The sequence below is a fragment of the Oryctolagus cuniculus genome, chromosome 1 (assembly GCF_051225735.1).
Source record: "Oryctolagus cuniculus isolate XC-2025 breed Fujian yellow rabbit chromosome 1, ASM5122573v1, whole genome shotgun sequence".
NCBI lineage: Eukaryota > Metazoa > Chordata > Mammalia > Lagomorpha > Leporidae > Oryctolagus > Oryctolagus cuniculus.
In genome coordinates, this window is record NC_142867.1 from 4,120,491 (window position 1) to 4,147,070 (window position 26,580).

Sequence of the window (26,580 nt, forward strand, 5' to 3'; positions counted from 1 at the left end):
GCCTCGGATGTGGGGCCCGGCTGCTGCCTGTCCCTCGTGCCCGCGCCGCGGGGGCGGCCTCCCAGAGCCCAGTCACAGCGGGCAGCGGTCACCGGGCTGCGAAATCTGAGGGCCTCGGGCCTCCCAGAGGACATGGGGCCCCGGGGTGTGGGCATTTGTGGGTCCCCCAGGAGCGCCCCTGGATCCAAACCTGCTCCTTATACCCGCCCACTGCAGGGAGGGCAAACCCGAAGCGGGAGCGCGGGACCGGGCAGAGGCCCCCGAGGGAGCGGGAGCCCGCGCCCCTTCTGCGCCCACGCCGCCCGCTCGCGGCGCGCTCTGCGGGGCCTCGGCCTGCAGGGCGCCTCGCGGCCACGCGGGGGCGGCCGCCGCCTGCCGTGTGCGGGAGTCCCCCGCGCCCTGACCGGATCCGTCTCCGCAGTCCAGGGCGGGGTGGCCGGGGGAGGTCACGGGCGCCGTCTGGGTGGGAGGGGAGGTCACGGGCGCCGAGACCGCGGGGCAGGTTCGGACCCCTCCTGGCGTGCCCCGCGGCAGGCGTTGAGCCCGGGGCGACCCCAGGCTCTGTGCGGTGGCTGAGCTGGGAGCAGATCTTGAGCCTAAAGCCATAGGCACAGAGGGGCCCGGGCTGGCTCAGCCCCTGTGGCTGGGGTTGCCAAGCCCTGGCAGGCACCCCCCCTCCCCGCCGCCGCCACCTGGACAGGTCAAGTCCCAGCCCTGGGCTGGAGTCTCCATGGCGCCCACCCCCTGTCCCACGTCAGATCCCTGCCCCGGCTCCTGATTCCAGCTGGCCCTAGCCATGGGAGCTGTGGCCGCCCGTCTCTCTCTCTCTCTCTCTCTCTCTCTCTCTCTCTCTCTGTATCTGCTCCTCAAATTAAAAAAGAAAGGGGGCCGGCGCTGTGGTGCAGTGAGTTCAGCCGGCACCTGTGACACCGGCATCCCACATGAGCACCGGTTCAAGTCCCAGCCGCTTCACTTGGGATCCAGCTGCCCACTGACGCTCCCGGAAAGCAGCGGAGGGTGGCCGAGTGCTTGGCCCCTGCACCCACGGGGGACCCGGATGGAGTGGAGTGCGAGGCTCCTGGGGAGGGAACCGGCAGATGGAAGACAACTCCCGCTCCGCCTGTAACTCTGCCTTTCAAATAAATGAAATGAGAATTCGAGCAAGGACAGGGAACAAACTCGCTGCGCTCCGCGGCTGAGGTCCAGCTCCGGCTGGGACCTGCGTTTCTGGCCCTCTGGGCCGCCGACAGCCGGAAGCCCTGGGAGGGGCTGGCGTGGCTGCAGGGACGTCTAAGGGCGTTAGTGAGAAGGTGTCCACGCTCCTGAGCGTACGGTGTCCGCGGGGCAGCGGCAGGCTGAGCCCCGGCTTTGGAGGACTGAGCTCTGGCGTACCAGGCCGTACTCGGTGAGCCGGGCACTGCGGCTCTGGGCACTCCAGAAAGTGCGTGGAAAGGGGATGAAGGACCGGTTTATTTTGGTGCAGGAAAAAAAATCGAAATCCATGCTTACGAGAACTTTCAAGTTCATGGAAAATGCACATTATCTAAGCGCTGTGTATAGGTTTCCAAATAGTTTTCACATCAGATTAAGCTTCACTTTTTTTTTTTTTTTTGAAGATTTATTTATTTATTTATTTGAAAGTCAGAGTTAGAGAGAGGAGAGGCAGAAAGAGAGAGAGAGAGAGAGATCTTCCATCAGATGGTTCACTTCCCAATTGGCCACAACGGCCAGAGCTGCGCTGATCCGAAGCCAGGAGCCAGGGGCTTCCTCCAGGTCTCCCACACAGGTGCAGGGGCCCAAGGACTTGGGCCATCCTCCACTGCTTTCCCAGGCTACAGCAGAGAGCTGGATAGGAAGAAGAGCAGCAGGGACTAGAACCGGCGCCCATATGGGATGCCGGCGCTTCAGGCCAGGGCGTTAACCTGCTGCACCACAGTGCTGGCCCCAAGAGTAAGCTTAACTTTTTAAAACAATTTTTTTAAAAAGATTTATTGTACCCCAGGTTCCAGTCCCAGTTGGGGCGCCGGATTCTGTCCTGGTTGCTCCTCTTCCAGGCCAGCTCTCTGCTGTGGCCCAGGAAGGCAATGGAGGATGGCCCAGGTGCTTGGGCCCTGCACCCCATGGGAGACCAGGAGGAAGCACCTGGCTCCTGGCTTCAGATCAGTGCAGTGCCGGCCATAGCAGCCATTTGTGGGGTGAACCAACGGAAAAAAGGAAGACCTTTCTCTCTGTCTCTGTCTCTCACTGTCTAACTCTGCCTGAAAAAAAAAAAAAAAGATTGATTGTATTTACTGGAATGGCAGAGTTACAGAGAGGGAGAGGGAGAGTGAGAGCGAGAGAGACAGACAGAGAGAGGAAGATCGATCTTCCATCCACTGGTTTACTCCTCAAACGGCGGCAACAGCCAGGGCTGGGCCAGCCCGGAGCCAGGAGCCAGGAGCAGGGTGCAGGGGCCCGAGCACTTGGGGCATCCCCTACTGCTGTCCCAGGTGCACTAGCAGGGAGCTGGATTGGAAGTGGAGCAGCCGGGACTTGATCCGGTACCCATATGTGATGCCGGAGCCACAGGCGGCAGCTTTACCATGCCGAGGCGCCGGCCCCTAGGGTGGGTTTCTTCAGGAAGTTCGCCAAAGCGGTGACGCGACCGTCAGCGCGTGGCTCTTATCCCACAATGCTGCGTGCATCCTCCTCTCCGCAGGAGTAGAAGGGAGACCACCAGGAAGCCACGTTCTGTCCTGATTCGGCGCTGCCTTCTTCTTTTTGCTGCCTGATCTTAGGAAAGCATGAGGGACACCCATTTTCTTCAGTCAACAGTGTAAAAATGGGGGCTGGTGTTACAGCGGCTCAGCGGGTGAAGCCGCCACCTGTGACACCAGCATCCCATGCGAGCTCCTGTCCCAGTCCTGGCGGCTCCCTGCTCCCTGCTCCCTGCTCCCTGCGCCTGGGAAAGCAGCGGAAGACGGGCCAGGTGTGTGGGTCCTGCACCCACGTGGGAGGCCCGGGTGGAGCTCCTGGCTCCTGGCTCAGCCTCCCCCAGCCTTGGTCTCGGCAGCCATCTGGGGAGTGAGCCAGTGGAGAGAGATCTTGTATCTTTATCTTCTCTCTCTCTCCGTCTCTCCCTCTCTCACTAACTCTGCCTTTCAACTAAACAAATAAATCTTTAAAAAAATAATGTAAAAAAGATGGGATCGGCTGGCGCCGCGGCTCACTAGGCTAATCCTCCACCTGCGGCACCAGCACACCAGGTTCTAGTCCCGGTCAGGGCGCCGGATTCTGTCCCGGTTGCCCCTCTTCCAGGCCAGCTCTCTGCTGTGGCCCGGGAGTGCAGTGGAGGATGGCCCAGGTGCTTGGGCCCTGCACCCCATGGGAGACCAGGATAAGCACCTGGCTCCTGCCATCGGATCAGCGCGGTGCGCCGGCCGCGGCGGCCTTGGACTGGGGGAGAACACGTGGAGACACAGCCCGCTTCACTGTGACTGTCCGTTCCACCGTCTCCGTGGACGCTGGCGTCCTTTCAGGTCGCTTCCCCAAGGCTCTTTCGATGCATCAACAGAATTACAGCTTCCCGCCCGGCTGTCCAGCAATTTCTTATAAAATTTACTCCCAAGTATGCTGCGTGTTTTCTGGGTGTTTGCTAATGAATATTTTTTATTTGTCAGATTCCTAAGTGGCTGCAATTTGCATATAGAACGTCTTCTGAAATTTTTATCACTTTGAAAATAGCCTTTCTTTTGTGTGTGTTTTTTTAAGTTTCTATTTTGAGACAATTTTGACTTACAGAAGATTTTCAAAAATAGCTCCATGAGTTCCTGTTTCCCTGCTCTGTTAGCCTCTTACGTAACCGCAGCACAGTTGTCAGAGCCAAGAGACCAGCCCTGGCACCGGCTGCTGCTGACTGGGCCCCCGAGCCCAGGGTTGCAGTGACCCCCGTCCCGAGTCCGAGGCCCACCCTGCCCCTCCAGCCGTGGCAATTCTCCACCTTTCCTTGTTTGCCACTTTTCCACCCACTCTTTAAAAGGTTGATTTATTTATTTGAAAGGCAGCATTACAGAGAGGAAGAGGCAGAGACAGAGCCCTCCATCTGCTGGTTCACTCCCCAAATGGCCACAACAGCCGGAGCTGTGCCGATTCGAAGCCAGAAGCCAGGAGCTTCCACCTGGTCTCCCACACAGGTGCAGGAACCCAAGGACTTGGGCCGTCTTCTACTGCTTTCCCAGGCCACAGCAGAGAGCTGGATCGGAAGTGGAGCAGCCAGGACTCAAACCAGCACCCATAAGGGGTGCTGGTGCGGCAGGTTGGGGCTTTACCCGCTACGCCACAGCGCCAGCCCCCCCAAAATTTTAACTCTAGGATAACCCCACAGTCTGCAGCTGGCAGCCCCTTGCCCACCGAGGATCCTGGCGTGGCCCCAACCAGCAGGATATGGGAGTTATGTTTCACCAAATCCTGGGTCAGACTTTGCTTTTTTTTTTTTTTTTTTTTTTTTTTGACAGGCAGAGTGGACAGTGAGAGAGAGAGACAGAGAGAAAGGTCTTCCTTTTTTCCGTTGGTTCACCCCCCCAGTGGCCGCTGCAGCTGGCACACCACGCTGATCCGATGGCAGGAGCCAGGTGCTTCTCCTGGTCTCCCATGTGGGTGCAGGGCCCAAGGACCTGGGCCATCCTCCACTGCACTCCCGGGCCACAGCAGAGAGCTGGCCTGGAAGAGGAGCAACCGGGACAGAATCCAGCGCCCCAACCGGGACTAGAACCTGGTGTGCCGGCGCCGCTAGGCGGAGGATTAGCCTGTTGAGCCGCGGTGCCGGCCGCTGAATTCTTTCTTGCATGAAGACAAGAACCCCTGCATTCTCTGGTAACACGCCCAGTGGGTTAAGCCTGCTATGTCCCACGTCAGAGCTCCCAGTTTGAGTCCCGGCTGCTCCACTTCTGATCCAGCTCCCTGCTGTGGCCTGGGAAAGCAGTGGAGGGTGGCCCGAGTGTTTGGGCCCCTGCACCCACTGAGAGACCTGGATGCAGCTCCAGGCTTCTGACTTCAGCCCTGCTCAGTCCTGTTTTGGGCACGTGGGGAGTGAACCAGTGGATAGAGGATCTCTCTCATGCTCTAACTCTGCCTTAAAAAAAGTTATTAAAGAGATAAATTAATAAAATAATTTACAGCTGTCTGCAGGAAAAACCCAAGGACCAATTTGGTATTCCGAACACCCTCAGCAGGACAGGAGATGGGTCCAGCATTGCACACGTAACTCTACGCCAATCCACACCAGAGTGTTCACTTTCACTCTCCAGCTTCCCGAAATGTTAATCTTTCATTTTGCGTTCATGGCGTACAAACACCTTCCATACGGACACCATGACAATAACGAGTCGGCACGAAGGGGCACTGGGCTCCTCCTGAAAGCCAGTGCCCGGAACCAGAGGGGAAGCAGCCTCCTCCAGGGCGGCTGCCGTGTGGCAGAGGCGGTGCCGGGCTGAGGCTCACAGGGCTTCGGCCCTCGGGGACTCTGAGTCATGCGGCACCTGCAGAGTCGCTGTCCCCAGAACAGAGTCCTCATCTCTCCTGAGCAACGCCTCCACGTGCCACTGCCCCAGGATGAGCCCTCTGCACGTCTGTCCTCGCTTATCACTTGGCTCTCGTGGCCCTCTGAGCAGGCAGGAGCGGTCGCTTGTCCACATCAGCAGCTGACCCTCAGCGTTCAGGATTCTGCAACGCAAGCTCCCTGATTCGCCAAGATCACCTGTGGCCCTCACGTCCGTACGTGGGGGGCTCCTGAGGTCACTCCAGGCCTCCAGGTGCCCAGGGCAGGGGCAGGTGCACAGGGTGGCGGCGGGGGGGTGTGTGTGCATCCCCTGGTGCACCTGTCCCAGCTGGGGCTCAGCCAAGTGACACTGCCCACCGCCCCGTTTTAGCTCTTTCCACCATGTGCTGGTGTCACGTTTCTCGCGTTTGTGCTATTGTTGGGTAGGGAGCTGGAAATTAGCTGATGCATGTGAGAGAGGCTCGGAAAGGCCGGGAAAGGAAGGCAGCAGCCTCCACAGGGCCCTGGGAACAGCTTCACGGGGGCCCTGCCTCCCCCACTCCCAGGAAGGCACCCTAGGGGAATCCCCTCTGCCCTGTGCCAAGCGGGCTACAAGTCTGACAACACCGGGTAATGTACACCGGGGAGGAATTCTTTTTTTATTTATTTTTTTTATTTTTTTTTTTATTTTTTGACAGGCAGAGTGGACAGTGAGAGAGAGAGACAGAGAGAAAGGTCTTCCTTTGCCATTGGTTCACCCTCCAATGGCCGCCACGGTCGGCACACTGCGGCCGGCGCACCGCGGCTGATCCGATGGCAGGAGCCAGGAGGCAGGTACTTATCCTGGTCTCCCATGGGGTGCAGGGCCCAAGCACTTGGGCCATCCTCCACTGCACTCCCTGGCCACAGCAGAGAGCTGGCCTGGAAGAGGGGCAACCGGGACAGAATCCGGCGCCCTGACCAGGACTAGAACCCGGTGTGCCGGTGCCGCTAGGCGGAGGATTAGCCTGTTGAGCCGCGGCGCCGGCCCCGGGGAGGAATTCTACCTGTTTCACACCCAGCAAACCCTCTGCCAGGAGAAGGGGGGGCACCGTGGGGAAGCCCTGGACCCTGCTCCCTTCCAAGCCCCCCCCCCTGCCCCCGTCTGCACACAGACCGCGCACTCCGCCCTTCCTGACGCGCCCGCCTGGTCTCTCCGGGTGTTTCAGCTCCCTCAGCTCAGGCCTGCCCCCCCCGACCCCGCAGGTGCATCCCCTCTGAAGCTGTGTAACCTTGCTCACCCCAGCCTGAAGGGCCGGGCGCTCCCAGACCCCGTGTGCAGAGGGGCCGTCCGTTCTGCCGGACGCCCTGCACCCACTGAGCCTCGCTGCCTTGCCTGCCTCTCGCGCCCAAACTCCTCGCGTGAGCACCTCTACAGCTCCCGGCTCCGCTAGCGCCGTCTTTGGGGACGCGCGGGAGCCGTCTGTGCCTTCTGGAGAACACACTCCCATCAGCTGAGGGTCACACGGCCACGCAGCACTGGTCACGTCCAGCAGCACCGCGAGGCGAAAGTCCTGGGGCAATGAGGCAGCCGAAGCTTCCGGAAACGAGGCTCTGTGCTGACCGGAGTGGCCAGGGCTCAGAGCCGAACCCCGTGTTTCCCTGGGGGGGGGGGGGCTCGGCGGCCTCAAGGAGTGGTGAGTGTAAGGTCTGTCGGCTGTCACTCGGCTACGGGGCGGAAGTGGGAGGTGGGCCAGGCAGTGCTGCCCCAGAGCCTCACTCTGGAACGTGGCACCCCGGGCGGCTTCCCTACACAAGGCACTGCGACTCATGCCGTGAGCGGGTTTATTTCTGCGCCCAAGACAACAGCCCAGGCCGGAAGTCTGCGCCCCCCCAACCCTCCCCGCGGCTGCCATGCACTGCTCTTCCCAGCACCGCACACGGGCAGCTCCGGAGCTGAGCCACCAACCCAAAGGTGCTGCCTGGCCACGGGGACCGTGGGTGTCCCCGTGTGCGGCCCAGCCTGCCCAGGTACTTCCGTCGTGGGCAACACCTTTTCTGGCTGACACTCAAGACCAGGGATCAGTCGGCTGCAGCGCCTCCACGCCGTGGCCTCTCTGCTCCATCAAAGCCTCCTCTGCCTCAGTGGGGCTCAGAGGGCTACTGCCCCCCCCGGAGGGGCCCCCACCTTCCAGGTTCAGCCCCAGAGGGCCAGCTGCACCCCGCCCTCGGAGGGGCCGCCACCGTCCAGGTTCAGCCCCAGAGGGCCAGCTGCCCCCACCCTCGGAGGGGCCCCCACCTTCCAGGTTCAGCCCCAGAGGGCCACTGCCCCCGCCTCGGAGGGGCCCCCACCTTCCAGGTTCAGCCCCAGAGGGCCAGCTGCCCCCGCCCTCGGAGGGGCCCCCACCTTCCAGGTTGAGCCCCAGAGGGCCAGCTGCCCCCGCCCTCGGAGGGGCCCCCACCTTCCAGGTTCAGCCCCAGAGGGCTGGTTGCACCCCGCCCTCGGAGGGGCCGCCACCTTCCAGGTTCAGCCCCAGAGGGCCGCTGCCCCGCCCTCAGAGGGGCCCCCACTTTCCAGGTTCAGTCCCAGAGGGCCGCTGCCCCCCCGGAGGGGCCCCCACCTTCCAGGTTCAGTCCCAGAGGGACGCTGCCCCCCCCAGAGGGGCCCCCACCTTCCCAGTTCAGCCCCAGAGGGACGCTGCACCCCCCCGGAGGGGCCCCCACCTTCCCAGTTCAGCCCCAGAGGGCCGCTGCCCCCCCCCGGAGGGGCCCCCACCTTCCAGGTTCAGCCCCAGCAGGCCGGCTGCCCCCGCCCTCGGAGGGGCCCCCACCTTCCAGGTTCAGCCCCAGAGGGCCGCTGCCCCCCCCCAGAGGGGCCCCCACCTTCCAGGTTCAGCCCCAGAGGGCCGCTGCCCCCCCCCAGGGGCCACCACCTTCCAGGTTCAGCCCCAGAGGGCTGCTGCCCCCTCCCGGAGGGGCCCCCACCTTCCAGGTTCAGCCCCAGAGGGCCGCTGCCCCCCCCCAGGGGCCGCCACCTTCCAGGTTCAGCCCCAGAGGGCTGCTGCCCCCTCCCGGAGGGGCCCCCACCTTCCAGGTTCAGCCCCAGAGGGCCGCTGCCCCCCCCCGAGGGGCCGCCACCTTCCAGGTTCAGCCCCAGAGGGCCGCTGCCCCCCCCCGAGGGGCCCCCACCTTCCAGGTTCAGCCCCAGAGGGCCCCCACCTTCCAGGTTCAGCCCCAGAGGGCCGCTGCCCCCCCCGGAGGGCCCCCACCTTCCAGGTTCAGCCCCAGAGGGCCGGCTGCCCCCCCCCTCGGAGGGGCCCCCACCTTCCAGGTTCAGCTCCAGCAGGAAGAAGCCGGCCCCCCCAACCCGTTTGACCAAATGAAGCCAGAGGCTCAGACCCGGGCAAGCTGCAGTCAGGGGAGGCCGCCTACTCTGCGAGCACATGCACACTTGGGGAAATCAAGGCACGCGTGGAGCATCGGGGTCTTCACACCCTCCCTTGGCGGGCCTGGCTCTCGGCTGCCGGCATGTTCTGTCGTGACCGTCCCCCACACCGGGTGCAGGACCCCGGCCTCACGGCCACCAGGGTGGGCGAAGGAAGGAGACCTCCAACTGCAAGGCGCGGAGCGGGGAGCCAGGCAGCCCGCTCAGTTCCCAGGCTCCCGGAGTGACCACGCGACCGCAGCGCGCGGCCGGGCGGAGCCGGGCCTGCCTGGCCACGCGGCCTCCCTCTGGCAGGGGCCAGCCTGCTTCCTTGGCGGGGCCCAAGTCTAGACTGCGTATGACTCGTCAGATCAAGGCCCGCGAGTCCTGCACAGCTAACAGGGGCTCTCACCCTACCACTCACTTAACCTAGCGAGTCAACCTTAAAAAATTTTTAAAGATTTAGGCAGAGTTACAGAGACAGAGAGAGGTCTTCCATCTGCTGGTTCACTCCCCAGATGGCCACAACGGCCAGGACCGGGACCAGGTCAATGCCAGGAGCCAGGCGCTTCTTCCGGGTCTCCTACGGGGGTACAGGGGCCCCAGCACTTGGGCCATCTTCTACTGCTTTCCCAGGCCATAGCAGGGAGTTGGACCCCCAAGTGGGGCAGCCGGGACTCGAACCTGCGCCGCACGCAGTGGTGTGACCCCCCCCCCTGCAGCACAGCGCAGCCTCCGGAGTTCATCCCTACCACGGATCTGCAGGCTGGGGGAGGGGGACGGGGCGTCCGGGGTGGGGGCTGGGCTCAGGTCCCACAGCACTGTGCCTGCCACTCACGGTCCCTGCAACGCCTCCGCCCGCGCCCCTGCAGCGGGTGGGCGGGGCCCCAGCGCCGGGAAGCCGCAGGGGCGCGGCCCTCGCTCCAGGCCCTACACCCCCCTCCCCTCCAAGTCCCGGGGGTGGCCCGCGGGCCGAGAGCGACAAAGCACCAGCGAGCCTCTCGCCGTCTCCAGGGCTCCGCACGCAGACGCGCTGGGCTGGGCGGCACCGGGTGCGTCTGGAGCGCACGCTGCCCACTTCCCCAGGCTTCCGGGACCCCCAAACTGCAGGGCGCAGCAGGACAGCCCCCCTCGAACCACGCACTTCCGCAAGAGACCAGCCAAAAATAGCCCCTTCCGGCCAAGTCGGAGCCCCGGCCCGCCCCCTGTGGGCGGGGCCCCGGCACAGACACGCCCCTCGCTTCCGCCTCGCGTCCGACCGCGCCAGGCACCGCCGCGACCCGCCCTCCCGTGACGTCACTTCCGGGGCGGCCCCGGGCGGGGCCCGCGCGGGCGCCGCTGTCCTGAGCTGTCTTGGCTCGGCCGGCGGACACGTCCTCGCGCCGGGCAGCGGGCGCTTCCCCGCCGTCCGAGGGCCGCCGGGCCGCCGCGGGCCTGCCGCGCCTGGGTAAGGGGCTCGCGCTGCCGTCCAGCGGGCTGCCTGGACCGGCCTGGGACTGGGCGCCGGGGTGGGGGCCGGGGGAAGGCTGCGGGGGGGCCGGAGGAGGATGAATGGGGTCGCAGAGGCCAGAGGAGGGGCGGGGGAGGGGGCTGCGGGAGAGGGGCGGAGTGGGCCGAGGCCCCGGGAGCGTGGGTGGGGGCCCGGCTTGGGGCCCGGCGTGGCACGTCCAGGGCCGGCCTGGGCCCCAGCGAGGGTGGCCCTCAGAGGAGCGGTCCCTTGGGCGAGCCGGGCCTCCCTGCAGACCCTGCCCGGCACCTCTGCCTGCACCTGCCGGCCTCCGCGGGCGCCCACACGGCTCGGATAAACAGCGCCGCGTTCAAGACGCGTGCGTGTTCCCTTGACTTGCCCGGTGGACAAGCAGTGTCACCTCACCCACGGTGGCCGCGGGAGCTGGGCCGGGGCGCCCGGCTCGCGGAGGCCTGGAAGCCGGCGCTGCAGGTCGCACTGTGCCACCTGGACACATCCTTTGGACCGCGGGGCAGTGTCTGTACACACAGAACTGTGTTCCTTGGGCTTCTGCCACCAAAGTCCAGCCAGGTGGCGTGTCAGGGTGGGGTCCCTGTCCCTGGGGTGGCGATCGCGCCTGCTGATAGGCACTGATGGCCTGTGGCCGTGGCTCTGAGCACTGCCACGCCCGGGGGCAGGGAGGTGGACACCCGGGTCCAGTCTGGGAGGCGCCTCCCCCCGGGGTCTCCGGCTGCGTCCCCCTGGCAGATCCACCCCCTGACAGCCCTGTCTCCGACTCAGCGCGAGCGTGACTCTTCCCTGGTTGTCCTGCCTGGCCTCCCTTCCCCGGAACTCGGGCCACACTCTCGTGTAAGGCTCACGGAAGCCCTTGTGGGGGAAGCTACTGTGTGAGTCTCATCACAGGTTTGATTATGAGTCAGGGCGGGACCGGGTCAGAGCGGTCAGTGTCCAGCGAGGGCCTGCCCTGACTGCGTGCGGCCGATCTCTGTTCCTGCGGCAGTGACCGCCGGAGAGTGAGCGGGCACGGCGTCCGCCTGGTTCCCTGAGAAGCTGGTGGAGCTCCCGAGACGGCCATGTGAAAATTGTGTGTGTGTGCGATTCCCCACGGACACGTGTGTGACTGCCGTGTGGGCCTGTGTGGTGAGGGGCGTGTGCGTGCCTGCAGCCGCGTGGTGCACACGTGTGTGACTGCCGTGTGGGCCTGTGTGGTGCGTGCCTGCAGCCGCATGGTGCACACGTGTGTGACTGCCGTGTGGGCCTGTGTGGTGTGGGCCTGTGTGGTGAGGGGCGTGTGCGTGCCTGCAGCCGCGTGGTGCACACGTGTGTGACTGGGCAGCTGCAGGTGTGTGTGGCCGTGTGCACACATGGGCGTTTGTGTCGGAAGCGGGTCTCTGGGGTCCTGGTGCCTCTCCACCTGCTGACGTCGCCTGTCCTGTGTGGGCGGTGAGGAGCCGCGTCCGTAACCTCCCGAGTGTCCATCAAGTACCCGTCCGCTGGCGGCCGCTTGTTTCTTTGTGCTGCTCCTGGAGTCCTCCAAGGTTTCTCTTGGTTCCTGGGAAATGTGCCTGCTGACAGTCAGTTCTCTAGATTATTCCAGCCCAGTGTGCGGCAGTGTCCAGTGGGGTCGCCGTGCCTTCCGCCCGGAGCACAGGGACAGAGTCCCAGTTGTTTTCTCTCAACATGGCTGTTCTTCAGAAGTGTCTTCCGCGGTGGTGCCTGCCCCTGCAGCACAGCGGGGCTGTCCTTGTACCTTTCCCGCGCAGGCCTGCCCAGGCCCTTAGGTCTGTTTAGGCAGAAGCGGGATCCTGGCGCGTTTGCTGTGTGCCACCTGCGGTCCCGTCGATGCGCGGAGCTCCGTGGGTTCTCAACAGCTGCTGTAGTATTTTACAGTGAGTGAGCCCGTGCCTTGCGAAACTACCCGGTTCCTTGGCACGTCCGCTGGCGTTTTCCCTCTGGGCGCGGCTGTCCAGTTGCTTCCCTAAAGAATCCCCGCTGTGGAGAAGGCTCCGCCAGCACCGCGACGTTGGAAGACGATGTGTGTGGTCATTTCCCGGGACGACGGCCGGCTGACCACCGCTCGGGCCTGCGCCGCCTCCTTGCCATGTCGCTGTTCCTGAGGAGTTTGCTTCTTCTTCAAACCCTAGATGCACCTGTTTGCAGAGTGGAGCGTCTGCCTTCGTCCCACCTGTGCACGAAGCATGCCATGGCCCAGGGGCGCACCTCCTGCAGAGCCAGACCTCACCTGGCCCGCCCCCAGTGCCCAGCCCGCAGCTCCCCGACGAGGAAGATGGCCCAGCCCAGGAGTGCGCCCTGAGCGGCCGCCTCTGGTGAGTGCCCGGCCCTGCAGCTGGGCCTGCCCGTTTGGGCATGGCCAGGGAGCCTGGAGAAAGTCCGCAGGGGGCTTTGCATGGTGGACAGGGTGCAGGAAGAAGGCAGGACACAGCAGGGAGCTGGATTAGAAGCAGGGTGGCTGGGCTTGAACCACGCACCCTGGTGTGGGCGTGAGCATCCCAGGAAGTGGCTTAATCCACCGAGCCACAGCGCCCGCTCCGGGTCCTGCCTTCTGAGTGGACCCAGTGGGCGGGCCACAGCAGGGGCGGGCAGGAGGGCTCTGGGACCACACGGTCCCTCCGTGCCCTCTTGTGCTTTCCTGACGCCACGTGTGTTACTGCAAGAGGTCGTCCAGGCCTGTGTCAAGGGGAGTCCTCCCTGCAGGGGGACGCTGCGCCTCCTGCCGCGGGGGATGGAGGAGGAGGCTGCTGCCCCGGCTCGCACGCCCAGGAAGGAGGTGATCCGGATCCACCCGTCCCCTGATGGCTCCTTTGCCGCCTTAGCTGGAGTAGCCACCCTGGGGTCGGCTGACGGCTGCAGCGGGGCTGGCCCGCCTGCTGCTTGTCTGTGTGAATCAGGTTTTAGCGGATGCAGCCACGCCCACCCTTACACATCCACCACAGCCTCACCTGTGGCGGAACGCAGTAGCCACGGCCGTGTACCCCACGCCCTCCGGACAGAGGTCCGCTGACCTCTGCCCACGCACGGTGCGGAGGCTGCACGGCCTGGGTGCATTCGGGAAGCCAGGACCCTGCGTGCCTGTCAGAGGCCTCTTTTTTTTCTTTTTTAAGATTTTATTTATTTATTTGAAAGGCAGAGGCAGAGAGAGGTCTTCTATCCACTGGTTCACTCCCCAAACGGCTGCCACAGCCAGAGCTGGCCCGATCCAAAACCAGGAGCCAGGAGCTTCTTAAGGTCTCCCGCGCGGGTGCAGGGCCCGAGGACCTGGGCCATCCTCCACTGCTTTCCCAGAAAGCTGGATCAGAAGTGGAGCAGCCGGGACTCGCACCGGTGCCCGTATGGGATGCCAGCACTGCAGGCGGCGCCTTTACCGGCTACACCACAGCGCCAGCCCCCCATCAGAAGCCTCTTGGCACACTAACCACGTCCCATTCACCCGGCAGGCCCCGCAGATCCAGGGCCGGGCACGGGGCGCATCTCCGGCCGTGGTGTTCAGTGCAGGAGCTGTGACCAGCGGGGCAGCCCTCTAGGTGCTCGTCCTGAGTCGGAGCCCGCCGCCTGCCCTGGCCCTGGCCGGCCTCTGGGCCCTCGGCGCTGAAGGCCCTGTTAGGATGCTGCTCTGCTGCTTCTCCCCGCCCCACTCCTCTCTGCTGAGACAGAGGATGCTTTTGGCACCCGGGAAAGCAGATGCGGATCTGGTTGGTGAGGCCGAGCCACTTTTCCAGACCCGTGAGACGGTTTTGGAGGGCGGTGCCTCTGGGGTCGGCAGCTGGCTCGTGCGTGACGCCCTGTGGGACGCCTGCATCCCATGTCTGCGTGGCAGGGCGCAAGTCCCAAGCTGCTTCCGACCCAGCCTCCTGCTAATACACACCCTGCTTGGCACCCTGCCACCCACGTGGGGGATCCGGCTTCGACCTGCCCAGCCCCAGCTGGTCAGGGTGTGCTTCTTGGGCTGGGCCATGACCAGGCCAGTAGCCGTGCGAGGCGCTTGCTTGGTGAGCTGAGACAGGGCCCTGGGTTACTGAGGTCAGGAGCTGGGGCTCGGACCCATGCAGATGCACCCCCCACTGCTGTACTGCACCTTGTTCCTAGGGCGACGGCCTCTTACCCCCGAGTGAGGGATGGCAGCTGACCTGCACCCCAGCCCCAAGGCTGCTGAGTGCGGGTGTCCCCGGGACCCTGCAGTGCTGTCCTGACTGTGCAGTGTGGGCGTCCCCAGGACCCTGCAGTGGTGTCCCGACTGTGGAGTGCGGGTGTCCCCGGGACCCTGCAGTGCTGTCCTGACTGTGCAGTGTGGGTGTCCCTGGGACCCTGCAGTGCTGTCCTGACTGTGGAGTGTGGGTATCCCCGGGATCCTGCAGTGCTGTCCTGACTGTGCAGTGTGGGTGTCCCCGGGACCCTGCAGTGCTGTCCCGGCTGTGCAGTGCGGGTGTCCCCGGGGCCCTACAGCGTTGCCCTGACTGTGCAGTGCGGGTGTCCCCGGGACCCTGCAGCGTTGTCCTGGCTCTGGAGCGCGGGAGTCCCCGGGACCCTCTCCTTTTCCTTGTCCTCAGCAGTTTTGCTCCAAAACCAAACCAATGGAGCTGACTGTTCCAAAGACCTGTTGAGGCCTTCCAGGCGTCCATGTCACCCCTTTGTGTTAGAATGGGGGACCCTGGCTTCCGGGGCACATGGCAAAGGGGCCATGGGGACCCTTGCCTTCTCCGGGGTGAAGTCATTCATTCCTTCAGCCATTCTTCCATTCATTCATTCAGCAGCACCCTCAGGGGCAGGTGCTGTGGTCCCCAGGCACTAGAGACCAGAGACAGAGGGTGCCAGCCCCCGTCCTTGGAGTGGTTAGGGTGGCTGGCAGGTGGTGGGGCTGGGGGGACAGAGCGAGAGGAAACATCTGGACAGGAGAAGACCCTGGGGCCCTTTGAAGATGAGCAGGGCACCTAGGCAGCCTGGTGGTGGGAGCTGCACAGCGGGGCCGGTGTCTGAAGGGCATGAGTGTGGAGGAACCTCGGGGCGGGAAGGGGTTTCAGCCAATGGAGGCAGCTTAGGGGACACGGGGGTGTCATGGCAGCCGTGGCGGGGCAGGTGGATCACAGCCAGGTGTCTCAGATGTGAGTCATTGATGGCTTTGGGGACGGACAGGGAGAGGACACTGGCCCTGATGGGGACCTCAGGGCACTTTCATGCAGAGACCTGAGGTCAGGTGGCATCGCAAAGCCACGCTCTGCTGTGCTGTGGAACTCGGGCGCTTCGTGGGAAGGCCCTGGCAGAGACCAGTGTCTTGGGGCAAGACTGGGTCAGAAGTCAGTCTGAGGCTGCCACACCGTGCACCTGCACAGGGCGGGGCTGTGGCCCCGGGGAGGGCTGGGCCTCTCGGGCTGCCCTGTGGGACTCGTGTTGAGCGCGGCTGAGCACAGGCCTGGGGCAGCCCCCAGGACCAGGTGCCAGCTCCCTGTTGCACCCCGTGGTGAGCGACTCCAGCCTGGCGCCTGCAGAGGGACCTGGTGTGAGTGTGGCGAAGCCCTGTGTCCCAGGCGGCCGGTTCAGGCCCAGTCTGCACCGTCTCCCTGCTGGACACCCGGGGCAGCTGCAGCAGGTCCTTCCAGCCTGCCTCCGTGGTCCCTCGCAGCACACCCCTCACTGAGCCCGCCTGGCTCGCTGCCCCGGCCAGCCCTGTCAACCCCAGCCACACCCTGCCAAGGTGTCCCGGGGGCTCCTGCCAGAGGACCGACATGCCTCAAGCCCCCAAGGCCTGCCTGGTGCCGTTCCCCCACCCCGCCTCCCAGCACGGAGGCACAGCCCCGCCCGTCGCTTGCGCCAGCCTGCGGTGGCCTCTGTGTCCCCCGCTGGACTGCAGAGCTGCAGGACGAGGGGCTGCTGGTCATCTTTTACCCTCCGTCTACTGCCTGGCGTCTGAGCACACACCTGGTGGACGCTGGGCAGCTGAGAACAGCTGATGGGCCCCGAGGCCTTTGGCCCAAGTTAAGCCGCTGCGCTTCTCACGTCAGAGTGCCTGGGTTCCAGGACCGATTCTGGCTTCCAGCTGTCGGGCACCCTGGGAGGTGGCAGGTGATGGCTCAAGAGGTTGGGTCCCTGCCACCCATGTGGAAGTCAGCCTGGCCCAGCCTGGTCACTGTGGGCATCTGGGGAGTGAAGCGGCCAGTCTCCACTGTCTCTCCTGTCTGTCCGTCTCAGCCTCTTCCTTTTACGGGAGTGTGAGGGAGAGGAAACATCTGGGCAGGAGAAGACCCTGGGGCCCAGAGGGGTGGCAGGTGCATGGCGGCTGGCCACGCGGCACTCCCTGTGTGAAAGGTGACGGCGGCTGTCCGGGGCCTCCTGCAGCCCGTGGAGGAGCCACGGAGGAACTCGGCAGCTCTCGGCCTGGTGCTGAAAGGGTTCTCTCTCCACGGATGCCGCCTCGGCCTGGCACTCTCTACGGCTCCCGCTCTGATCTCCGGGCCCTGGGGCTAGGCGTCCGAACGGTTGTCGAGAAGTGCTTCAGACCCATCAAGGGCGAGGGGTGCGGCAGGCGGCTTCCCATGCCTGGCATGTGCTGGCCTGTCCTGGGCGCCAGCCATGGGCTGGCCATCCGTGGGCGCCCTGGACCCAGCCGGGACCCCTGTGCAGCAGGTGCAGTGCTGAGCCCGGGCCTCAGGCGAGCCTCGGTGTGGCTGCCCGGAAGTCTGACCGCTGTGCTTTCCCGGCGCAGGTTCCCTGGCCGGGCAGGAGGGAGCCGTCACCAGTGTGAGCAGCCGGCCGGCCCGGCCCGTCCGCAAGATGTGGGCAGCCCTCGTGCTCCTCTGCATTTCCTCCTTGTCCTTGTCTGAAAGCCGGGTGGCGTCCCCCGAGGCACGTAAGTGAGAAAGCGGGGTGGCTGGGGAACTTTGGCTTCCTGGGTGCTGGGCTGGGCGGGGGCTTCGCAGGCCCTGTAGGGGGTGCCCCCGGGGACCCAGGCTGCGCCGCCCTGGAGCTGAGCCGCAAAGCCATTCATCCATGCATCGGATACTAAGTTCATCCAAGCCTCGTCCAGTCACACACCAGATACCTCCTCAGGCGCTGTTCAGCCCTGAGCCCTCCTGCTGCGAACCCCTTCCCAGGCCGGGAGCTCTTTGCTGTGGGGGCGGGGGTGGGGCGGATGTCCTGGGACCCTGGTGCTTCTGGAATTCGGTTGCATCTGCACCGTGCAGTTCTTGGGCTTTCCACAGCTTGGGGGTGGGGGGGACGGAGGAGCCTCAGAACCAAGTACGGGGGCTGCCCTGAGGGGCCGTGCAGGCCCACACCTCGCCCTCCTGGGCTCTGGTCGGCCCGCGACTCACACGACCGCATCCGTCTCCCGTCTCTGGCTTTAGGGCCCCTCATCCCTCATGGCACATGGAACAAACTGGTCAAACGAGATGCATCAGTGGAAACAGCTCCAGGGACCGAGAGTAAAACGCCGGCGCTGGCGCTAACCAGCACGCAGACGCCGGGGACCGTGGTGACCGGCCATGCCTCCACGGCCGTCACGGCAGAGACGACAAACAGCACAACACACACGGCCCCGGCCACTGTGCAGCGGACGACGGGCGGGGCGGCCTCCCGAGCACCCTCGTCGCCCACCTCGGCTGTCCCCACAACCACCGCTGGGCTTCTGCCCCCCAGCACGTCTCATGCCCAGGTGCCCGGCAGCAGCTCTGTGCCAAGAACGGCCACATCGGCAGCACCAGCCACAAGTGCCCACACCACTGCCGTGACCACTGTGCACACAAGCAGTCCCACGGGCACCCACGGTCCTTCCGAGCACACCCCCGGGAACGCCACGGCCAGCCCCGCACCCACCACGGGTCCCCAAGCACAAGGCCCCACTGTGCAGGTGCCAACACACCCGCCTGTGGTTAGCACGGTACATGGGCCCACGCCCACCCCCTCGCCCACAACCCTGGAGCCCAACACCTCTACCCCCACCCCCAGCCCCTCCCCCTCCCCCAGGCCCTCCCCCACTATGGCTTCCACATCGTCCACAGCAGTGACCACCACCAAGCCACCAGCTGAGGAGCCGACCACCAACTCGGGGCCAGCGCCTCCCACCCACCTGAGCCCTCAGGTGCACACCACATCCCCTACGACACAGCCAAGCCCTGCCTCGCCCACTGGGGCGGCCAGCAGCCCGGGCACTGTCCAGACGCCAGAGCAGGTGGGGACCAGGGCCACGACCGGCTCTGCCTCCACCGGGCTGACACCCAGGAGCTCAGGGGACTCGCCGACACCAGCCACAGACTCGTGCCCGCCCAGCACCCAGGGCCGGTACCTGGTGGTCACCACCAAGGCCCTGAGCCCTTCCCCGGTGAACAGAACCTTCCTGGTGGCGGTGCTCGTGCTGGGGGTGACGCTGTTCCTCACGGTCCTGGTTCTGTTCGCCCTGCAAGCCTACGAGAGCTACAGGAAGAAGGACTACACGCAGGTGGACTACCTGATCAACGGCATGTACGCAGACTCGGAGATGTGAGGCCCGGCCCCCTGCCACGCCCGGTGCTTCCAGACCTGGGGTGGGGTCTGGGGATGACGTCAGATGTGAGACCCGGTCCCCCCACCACGTCCAGTGCTTCCAAACCAGGTGGGGTCTAGGAATAATGCCAGATACAAGGCCCAGCCCCCGGTCACTCCCAGTGCTCCCAGACCTGGGATGGGGTCTAAGGATGACGTCATACGAGGCCCAGTCCCCCCAGCCACACCCACTGCTTCCAGACCTGGGGTGCGGTCTAGGGATGATGTCATAGGAGGCCCAGTCCCCCGGCCACGCCCGGTGCTTCCAGACCTGGGGTGCGGTCTAGGAATAACGCCAGATGCATAAACATTTACATGCTATCAGATTAACTCCCTGATCACGGAAGACTGCAGCTTTTTTCATATTTATTTTTGTAAACAGTCGTGGCGCCCGGCACCGTGGGCAGGGCCCTGGCCCCTGGCTGTGGTGCGTGGGATCCTGATTAAAGCAATGGCCGCTCTGTGTCTGCCTCTGTTCGTGTGTCCTACCCACGGCCACTTACAGCGGGCCTTTTTCTTTTTAAGGTTTGTTTATTTACTTGAAGGGGAAAGGCAGAGTTACACAGAGAGAGGGAGAGACAGAGATCTTCCACCTGCCGGTTCACTTTCCAAATGGCCACAATGGCCAGGGCTGGGCCAGGCTGAAGCCAGGAGTCTAGAGCTCCATCCAGCTCTCCCACGTGGGTGCAGGGGCCCAGGCACTCGGGCCATCTTCCACTGCCTTCCCAGGCCATGGCAGAGAGCTGGATCGGAAGTGCAGCAGCCGGGACTAGAACCAGCGCCCATACGGGATGGCAGCAGCTTAACCTGCAGCACCACAGTGCCAGCCCCTAGAGTCAGGATTAGAATTTTGTTTTAAAGATTTATTTTATTTGAAAGGCAGAGTTACAGAGAGAGGGGTCTTCCATCGCTGGTTCACTCCCCAGATGGCCGCAACGGCAGGAGTTGCGCCGATCCAGAGCCAGGAGCCAGGAGCTTCCTCCAGGTCTCCCACACAGGTGCAGGGGCCCAAGGACTTGGGCCATCCTCCACTGCTTTCCCAGGCCACTGCAGAGAGCTGGATCGGAAGAGGAGCAGCGAGGTCTTGAACCGGTGCCCATATGGGATGCCGACCCTGCAGGCAGCGGCTTTGCCCCCTACACCACAGCACTGGCCCCATGGCTGCTTTCTTATGCTTTACCTGGGCCAAGTTGGACCTTCTGGCCTGCCTCTGCCCACAGTAGTAAGGACTTAGGGGCCACCAAGAGCCAGGGTATGCTCCAAGGCTGTGTCCCCAGGTGGTCTGCAGCTGCTGTGACCTTGGGCAAGTGAAGGAATGTCCTGGAACCCAGCTGCTCCGTCTGGGATGCCAGGAGACACGGCGACCGCGCCAGCGTGGCAGGCAGTGAGGGAGACCCGGCGACTGTGCCAACATGGCAGGCAGGGCCCAGGGGGAACAGGGCCGGGAGTTCGCGGCTGGGAACTGCTGTGAGCGCTGAGGCTGAGCTGGCAGCTCCAGCCCCTCCCAGAGTTCCCTGCGTGGGGGCTGGTGCCCAGGCCGCTGCACTCTGCCTTCTCCAAGAGGATTCCAAGTGGGTCGTAAGCGAAGGCCGAGAGCGCGGACTCCCAGGCGTCTGAACTAACTTAAACCCGCGACGGGCACCCGCCGTCTCCCTCCCGTCCCCAGCCCCGCTCCTGAGCCTTTGCTGTCGCTGCTTCCTAGCAGACTCATCGTCGACCTCGGCCACAGGTGCATCCTAAAAATAGATTTATGGATTTACTTTAAAGGGGGAGAGAGAGAGAGAGAGAGAGAGAGAGAGAGAGAGAGATCTTCCATCTGCTGGTTCTCTCCCCGGATGGCCACAATGGCCAGGGCCGACCGAGGCAGAAGCCAGGAGCCAGCACTTCCTCTGGGTCTCCCACGTGGGTGGCAGGGGCCCTGGGGCTTGGCATCCTCGGCTGCTTCCCCAGGTCTGCCAGCAGGGAGCTGGACTGGAAGTGCAGCAGCAGAGAAACGAACCAGTGCCCATAAGGGATGCCGGCGTCAGAGCCGGTGGCTTTGCCCGCTACGCCGCAGTGCCGGGCCCCGGCAAGTGTGTGTTTAATTTCAGGTACAGACCCTGGTGATGGCCTGGCTGGGAAGTCACCTGCAGCTCCTCCCAACGGGGGGAAGAGAAACAAGGGGCCGGTGTTAGTCAGCTCCTAATTATTCGAATTAGTAAGCAAAGGGGCTCATTTAGCTCCAGGTCTGGGAGGTTCAAGTCCGAGGTGGACTTACCCATCGGTCTGGCCTCTAGAGAGGCCGGTGGGAGGAGGCGCAGCAGGGCGCGAGTGCCCGTGGGAGCCCAAGGTGCCGTCCACTGCTGGAGCGGAGAGACGGCCGGGTCAAAGTCAGAATTCACCGCAGCCTGTCCCTGGGCCCCACCTGCTACGGCTTCCAGCACCCCCCGAGCATCCCCTCCCCAACCAAGCCTTGAACTCGGGGCCCTGGGGACCTCCAGGTGCAAACCACAGCAGGGCGAGAGACAAAGGCACAGCCCTGGCCCTGCCAGTCTCCCTGCCCTGGCTGGCTGAGTGGCACCAGGGCCCTGGTGTCCTCCTTGCTGGGTAGGACGAGGGGCAGCTGCAGGGCTGCCTGCACCTGCAGCCTGGGGCAGCGTCCACGTCCCCTGCTTGCCAGGAGTCACCCCCAGCACGCGGCGGGGCAGGATTCACAGCAGCAAAGCCGCGGCCCCCATGCCCATCGCGCAGGGAGCGGGTCCCCTGGAAACCTCGCGTGCCCGGCACAGGAGGTCCACGGGCGCCCCCTGGCGGCCAAGCCTCCTCCCTCCGTGCCGCTGTGCCCGCCCACCGGGAACTTGGCGGGGGCGTCCCTGCAGGCCACCGCCCTGCCCCCCGGAGCCTTCCAGGCGACCCCACTCTGCCAGCCGTCGCCTTTGTCCCTACTCCCGGGCCAGGGGTCCTCGTCTCCCACCGGGGGACAGCGTTCTTCCCGTTTGTGCTGTAACCGCCTCCCTGCCCGAAGGAAGCCGAGAGTCCAAGGGAGGCAGTACACTCACTCCCGGGCAGACCCTGGCCTTCTGCCCCCGGCCCTCCAGCTGGCCCATCTGGGGCACCGCGTGCGCGTCGTCAGCCGCGCGTCTGCGTCCACAACTCTGTTTTACCACTGAGGCGCGGGCTGGGCTTGGGCGGCCCAAGGACTGCGGGCAGACCCCGGCCCCGCCCCGCGGCGCCACGCCACGCCCCTCCCTGGCCCCGCCCCGGCCCCGCCCCGGCCCCCTCGAAGCGGCGCCCCGCCCCAGCCCCGCCCACTCCTGCCCCCTCCCCCGTGCAGCGGAGCTACGCCCCGCCCCTCACTGGCCCCCGCCCCGCCCACTCCTGCCCCCCTCCCCCGTGCAGCGGCTCTACGCCCCGCCCCTCCCTGGCCCCGGCCCCGCCCCTCCCTGGCCCCGCCCCGGCCCGGCCCGCCCCTCCCTGGCGCCCAGCCCCGCCCAGCCCCGTCCCGCCCACTCCTGCCCCCCTCCCCCGTGCAGCAGCGCTACGCCCCGCCCCGGCCCGCGCAGGCCCCGCCCAGCCGCCGCGGCATTTTGGACGCGAGGCTGAGATGCGGTCGCTGCTTGTGCCGTCCCACTGCAGCGAGGGAGGAAATCCACACGCTGGAACCCGGGGTGCAGGCGGCACAGGGGGGCACCCGTGGAAGGCAGGGACGGCGGCAAACGCGCACCCCCGACCCGGGCGGGCTCAGGGGCGCGGGGAGAGAGGCGGGGCCACAGGACAAGGTCGGGGAGCCGCGGGTGCATGAGTGTGTGAGAATGTATGTGTGTGAGTGTGAGAATGTGAGTGCGTGAGTGTGAGAATGTGTCAGTGTGTGAGAATGAGTGTGTGTGAGGTGTTCGTGGATGAGTGTGAGAATATGTGAGAATGTGTGTGAGAAAGTGAGTGTGATAACGTGAGTGTGAGAATGTGTCAGAATGTGAGTGTGAGAATGTATGTGTGTGTGAGAACGTGTGTATGTGAATGAGTGTGTGTGGTGGTGGTCATGGATGAGTGTGAGAATGTGAGTGTGAGAATGTGTGTGTATGTGAGAATGTGTGAGTGTGAGAAAGTAATGCATGTGAGAATGAGAATGTGTGTCAGTGTGAGAATGTGTGTGTGAGGTGTTCGTGGATGAGTGTGAGAATATGTGAGAATGTATGAGTGTGAGAATGTGCGAGTGTGAGAATGTGAGTGTGAATGAGCGTGTGAGGTGTTCATGGATGAGTGTGAGAATGTGTGAATGAGACTATATGTGTGAGAATTGTGTGTACGTGTAGAATGTGAGTGTGTGAGACTGGTTGTGCGCGTGTCTGGGTGCGTGTGGCAGCAGTGGCGTGGGAATGTGTGTGCCACGCTTGCTGTCCGCGGTGCCTCCTCCTGCCGCGCCCGATGCCTGATCTGGGGGCCTGGGCGGGAGCTCCTGCAGGGTCTGTCCGTCTGGGAACACCTGCGTTTGCCCCTCGTGCTTCCAGGCTAGCAGTGCAGGCCGCAGAATCTGGGGGACAGGCTGTTCCCGAGGGCGGTGCCCGCGGTCTCTGTGGGAGGAGTCACTCCTCTCGCGGCCTCAGAGCCCCTTGTCTCCGGTGACGGTGCGCCTCCCCGTACACCTCCGGGCTCATCCTGCCTGCAGCTCGTTGAGCTCTGTGGATGTGTATGCGGCATTTGGATCAGATTTGCGGTGCTTTGGCCAGTGTTTGTTCAAATGCTTCTTTCCACGCTTTCTGTCTCGTCTCCTCCTGAGACCTCTGCCACGCTGGTGTGGCCACGTCCCACGGGTCCCACACGTCCCACAGGACTTTTTTCTTCACTCTTTTCCTTTCGCCCCCCCCCCCCACACACACTGGGTAACTTGGGCGGAGCCCCCTCCAGCTTTGCTGCCCCGTTCTTCGCTTGCGCAGACCTGCTGCGGCTGTCTAGCGGATTCTTCATTTCGGTCCTTGTGGTTTCCAGCTGCAGAATGCCCTTTGCTTGCCTGTCGTGCGTCTGTTTTTGTTGAGTCTGCAAAGCTTGCTTTCCTGACTCCTTCAGTTCATTGCCCACGACTGCCTGTAGTTCACTGAGCACATTTAAAACCCTTCATTTGGGGCTGGCGTCACAGCACGCGGACTAAGACGGCACCTGCAACACTGGAATCCCCTGGGAGCGCTGCTTCGGCTCCTGACTGTTCTGTTTCAAATTCAACTCCCTGCTGAGCCGGCGGAGCAGTGGAAGATGGTCCACGTGCTTGGGCCCTGCACCCACGTGGGAGACCTGGGTGGAGTTCCTGGCTCCTGGTTTGGCCTGGCCCAGCCCGAGACAAAGCAGCCAACTGGGAAGTGAACCAGTGGATGAAAGATCTCACTCTTGAAACTCCCTCTCTCTAACTCTGTCTTTCAAACAAATAAACCTTTAAAACACCTTATTCCTCTTCCCTGACTAGTAATTCCTGTGTCTGGGCTTCCTCAGGAGTGTTTCCTGCTTCTCTCTCCGTGAAGGGACCATCCAATCCCACGCGGGTGTGGGCTGTGCTGTGTTTGTTGAGAATCCGATTCCGCACTCCTCAGGGGCTGCTGGGCGCTGTCTGCGGAGAGCCGGGGTGGTCCTTTTGTCACTTTCCCGAAATACTCTGAGAAGATGTGCATTCCCTGGGCCTGCTCCCTGACGTCTTGTCCCCCAGGTTGGTTTGTTTGTTTGTTTTTAAGATTTATTTACTTATTTGAAAGTCAGAGTTACACAGAGAGAAGAGAGAGAGAGAGAGAGAGAGAGAGAGAGAGAGAGGTCTTCCATCCGCTGGTTCACTCCCCAGTTGGCTGCAATGGCCGGAGATGCGCCGATCCGAAGCCGGGAGTCAGGAGATTCTTCTGGTCTCCCATGTGGTGCAGGGGCCCAAGGACTTGGGCCATTCTCCACTGCTTTCCCAGGGCATAGCAGAGAGCTGGGTCAGAAGAGGAGCAGCCAGGTCTCGAACCAGCGCCCATATGGGATGCCGGCACTTCAGGCCAGGGTGTTAACCACAGCGCCGGCCCCTCCCCCAAGTTTCTATTCAGTATCCTATTTGTCCTCACTGAAGAATTTCCTTTAACATTTCCTATCACACAGGTCTGATAGCCAGAGAGTCTCCCAATTTTCAGGGTTTAAGCTAAAAGCCTTTATTTCATCTTCATTTTATGAAAGATAATTTCCCTGTCCAAGAACCCTGCTGTGGCAGGTTTTTTTTAATATTTTATTTATTTTTTTAAGAGGTAGAGTTACAGACAGTGAGAGGGAGAAACAGAGAGGTCTTCCATCCACTGGTTCACTCTCCAAATGACTACAACAGCTGGAGCTGAGCCAATCTGAAGCCAGGAGCTTCCTCTGGGTCTCCCACGCAGGTGCAGGCGCCCAGGCACTTGGGCCATCTTCTACTGCTTTCCCAGGCCACAGCAGAGAGCTGGATAGGAAGTGAAGCAACCAGGACTAGAACTGATGCCACATGGGATGCCGGCACTGCAGGTGGAGGCCTTACCCGCTACGCCACAGCGCTGCCCCCGGACCTGTCCTGCATTCCTGGAATAACTCAGTTTGTCAGCACATGTTATCTATTTCATTTATCACGGAGTTGGATTTCCTAAAACGTGCTCAGATGCATATTCATAGAGGAGATTGCGTTTTTGCCCCTATATTAGCCTTCTCTGATGGCCTCAAATAATGGCGTGGGTAATAGTCTCTGCTCTTGAATTTTCTGGAAGATTTTTTTTTTTTTTTGACAGGCAGAGTGGACAGTGAGAGAGAGAGAGAAAGGGCTTCCTTTTGCCGTTGGTTCACCCTCCAATGGCCGCTACGGCTGGTGCGCTGCGGCCGGCGCACCGCACTGATCCGATGGCAGGAGCCAGGTGCTTTTCCTGGTCTCCCATGGGGTGCAGGGCCCAAGCACCTGGGCCATCCTCCACTGCCTTCCCAGGCCACAGCAGAGAGCTGGCCTGGAAGAGGGGCAACCGGGACAGAATCCGGTGCCCCGACCGGGACTAGAACCTGGTGTGCCAGCGCCGCAAGGCGGAGGATTAGCCTAGTGAGCCACGGCGCCGGCCCGAATTTTCTGGAAGATTTTGTGCAGAAATACTGCTTTTTTATTCCTTAATATTTCCTGGAATTCGTGAGCGAAGCCTTGTGAGCCTCGTTTTCTTTGTGGGAAGGCCAAGTGCAAACGCCATCTCCCCGACGGCTCGCGGCTGAGACGCGGGCTCCTTCCTGCGTGGGCTTCAGTGGTTTGCGGCCAGCAGGGGGTCTGTGCACTTCGTCCACCAGTTGTCGGTCACTGCCACTCAGCGCTCGCGAGAGCGGCAGACTCCACAGTGAGGCTTCTCTTTCCTGCCTGAAGTCGGCGACTTGTGTCTCCTGATCAGGACAGCGAGAGATCCAGAAGATTCCTTGATCACAAAGACTGGCGTTTGGATCCGCTGCTGCTTCTCCACGGTTTCCGTTTTCCGTGTCGTTGATTTCCAATCTGCATCATCTCCTTTTATCCTTTTCTGTTTTTAGGGGGCCCTCGCTCTGTGGGGAGGGACCCCGGCATCAGGTCCTTCTAGTCCAGCAGGGAGACCAAAGCTGAGCGGCACAGCACCCACTCTGTTCCGTGGCCAAGGAGTGGAGGAGCAGGAGGCTGGCTCCCGACCCCACCCCGCCCCTGCTGGG

At 63.4% G+C, this 26,580-nt stretch overlaps 1 protein-coding gene and 1 long non-coding RNA gene across 3 annotated transcripts; one reads left to right on the forward strand and one right to left on the reverse strand.

Moving 5' to 3' along the window:
• The first annotated feature begins 10,203 nt into the window (after nucleotides 1-10,203).
• C1H11orf24 (chromosome 1 C11orf24 homolog) lies at nucleotides 10,204-19,378 on the forward strand. Its single transcript, XM_051827840.3, has 4 exons — nucleotides 10,204-10,365; nucleotides 12,531-12,713; nucleotides 17,102-17,245; nucleotides 17,742-19,378. Exons 3-4 carry the CDS (start codon nucleotides 17,170-17,172, stop codon nucleotides 18,875-18,877), a joined length of 1,212 nt encoding a protein of 403 aa, XP_051683800.3. The 5' UTR covers nucleotides 10,204-10,365; nucleotides 12,531-12,713; nucleotides 17,102-17,169; the 3' UTR covers nucleotides 18,878-19,378.
• A 385-nt stretch (nucleotides 19,379-19,763) lies between these two features.
• Nucleotides 19,764-22,103, reverse strand: LOC149128246 (uncharacterized). 2 transcript variants are annotated; one of them, XR_016216157.1, is made up of 4 exons: nucleotides 21,954-22,103; nucleotides 21,173-21,254; nucleotides 20,096-20,651; nucleotides 19,764-19,972 (listed from the first exon to the last, which is right to left on the reverse strand). It is a non-coding gene; the product is annotated as an uncharacterized LOC149128246 (long non-coding RNA). The 2 variants fall into 2 exon arrangements; XR_016216156.1 differs by having other exon boundaries at nucleotides 21,173-21,257.
• Between the last annotated feature and the right edge of the window lie 4,477 nt (nucleotides 22,104-26,580).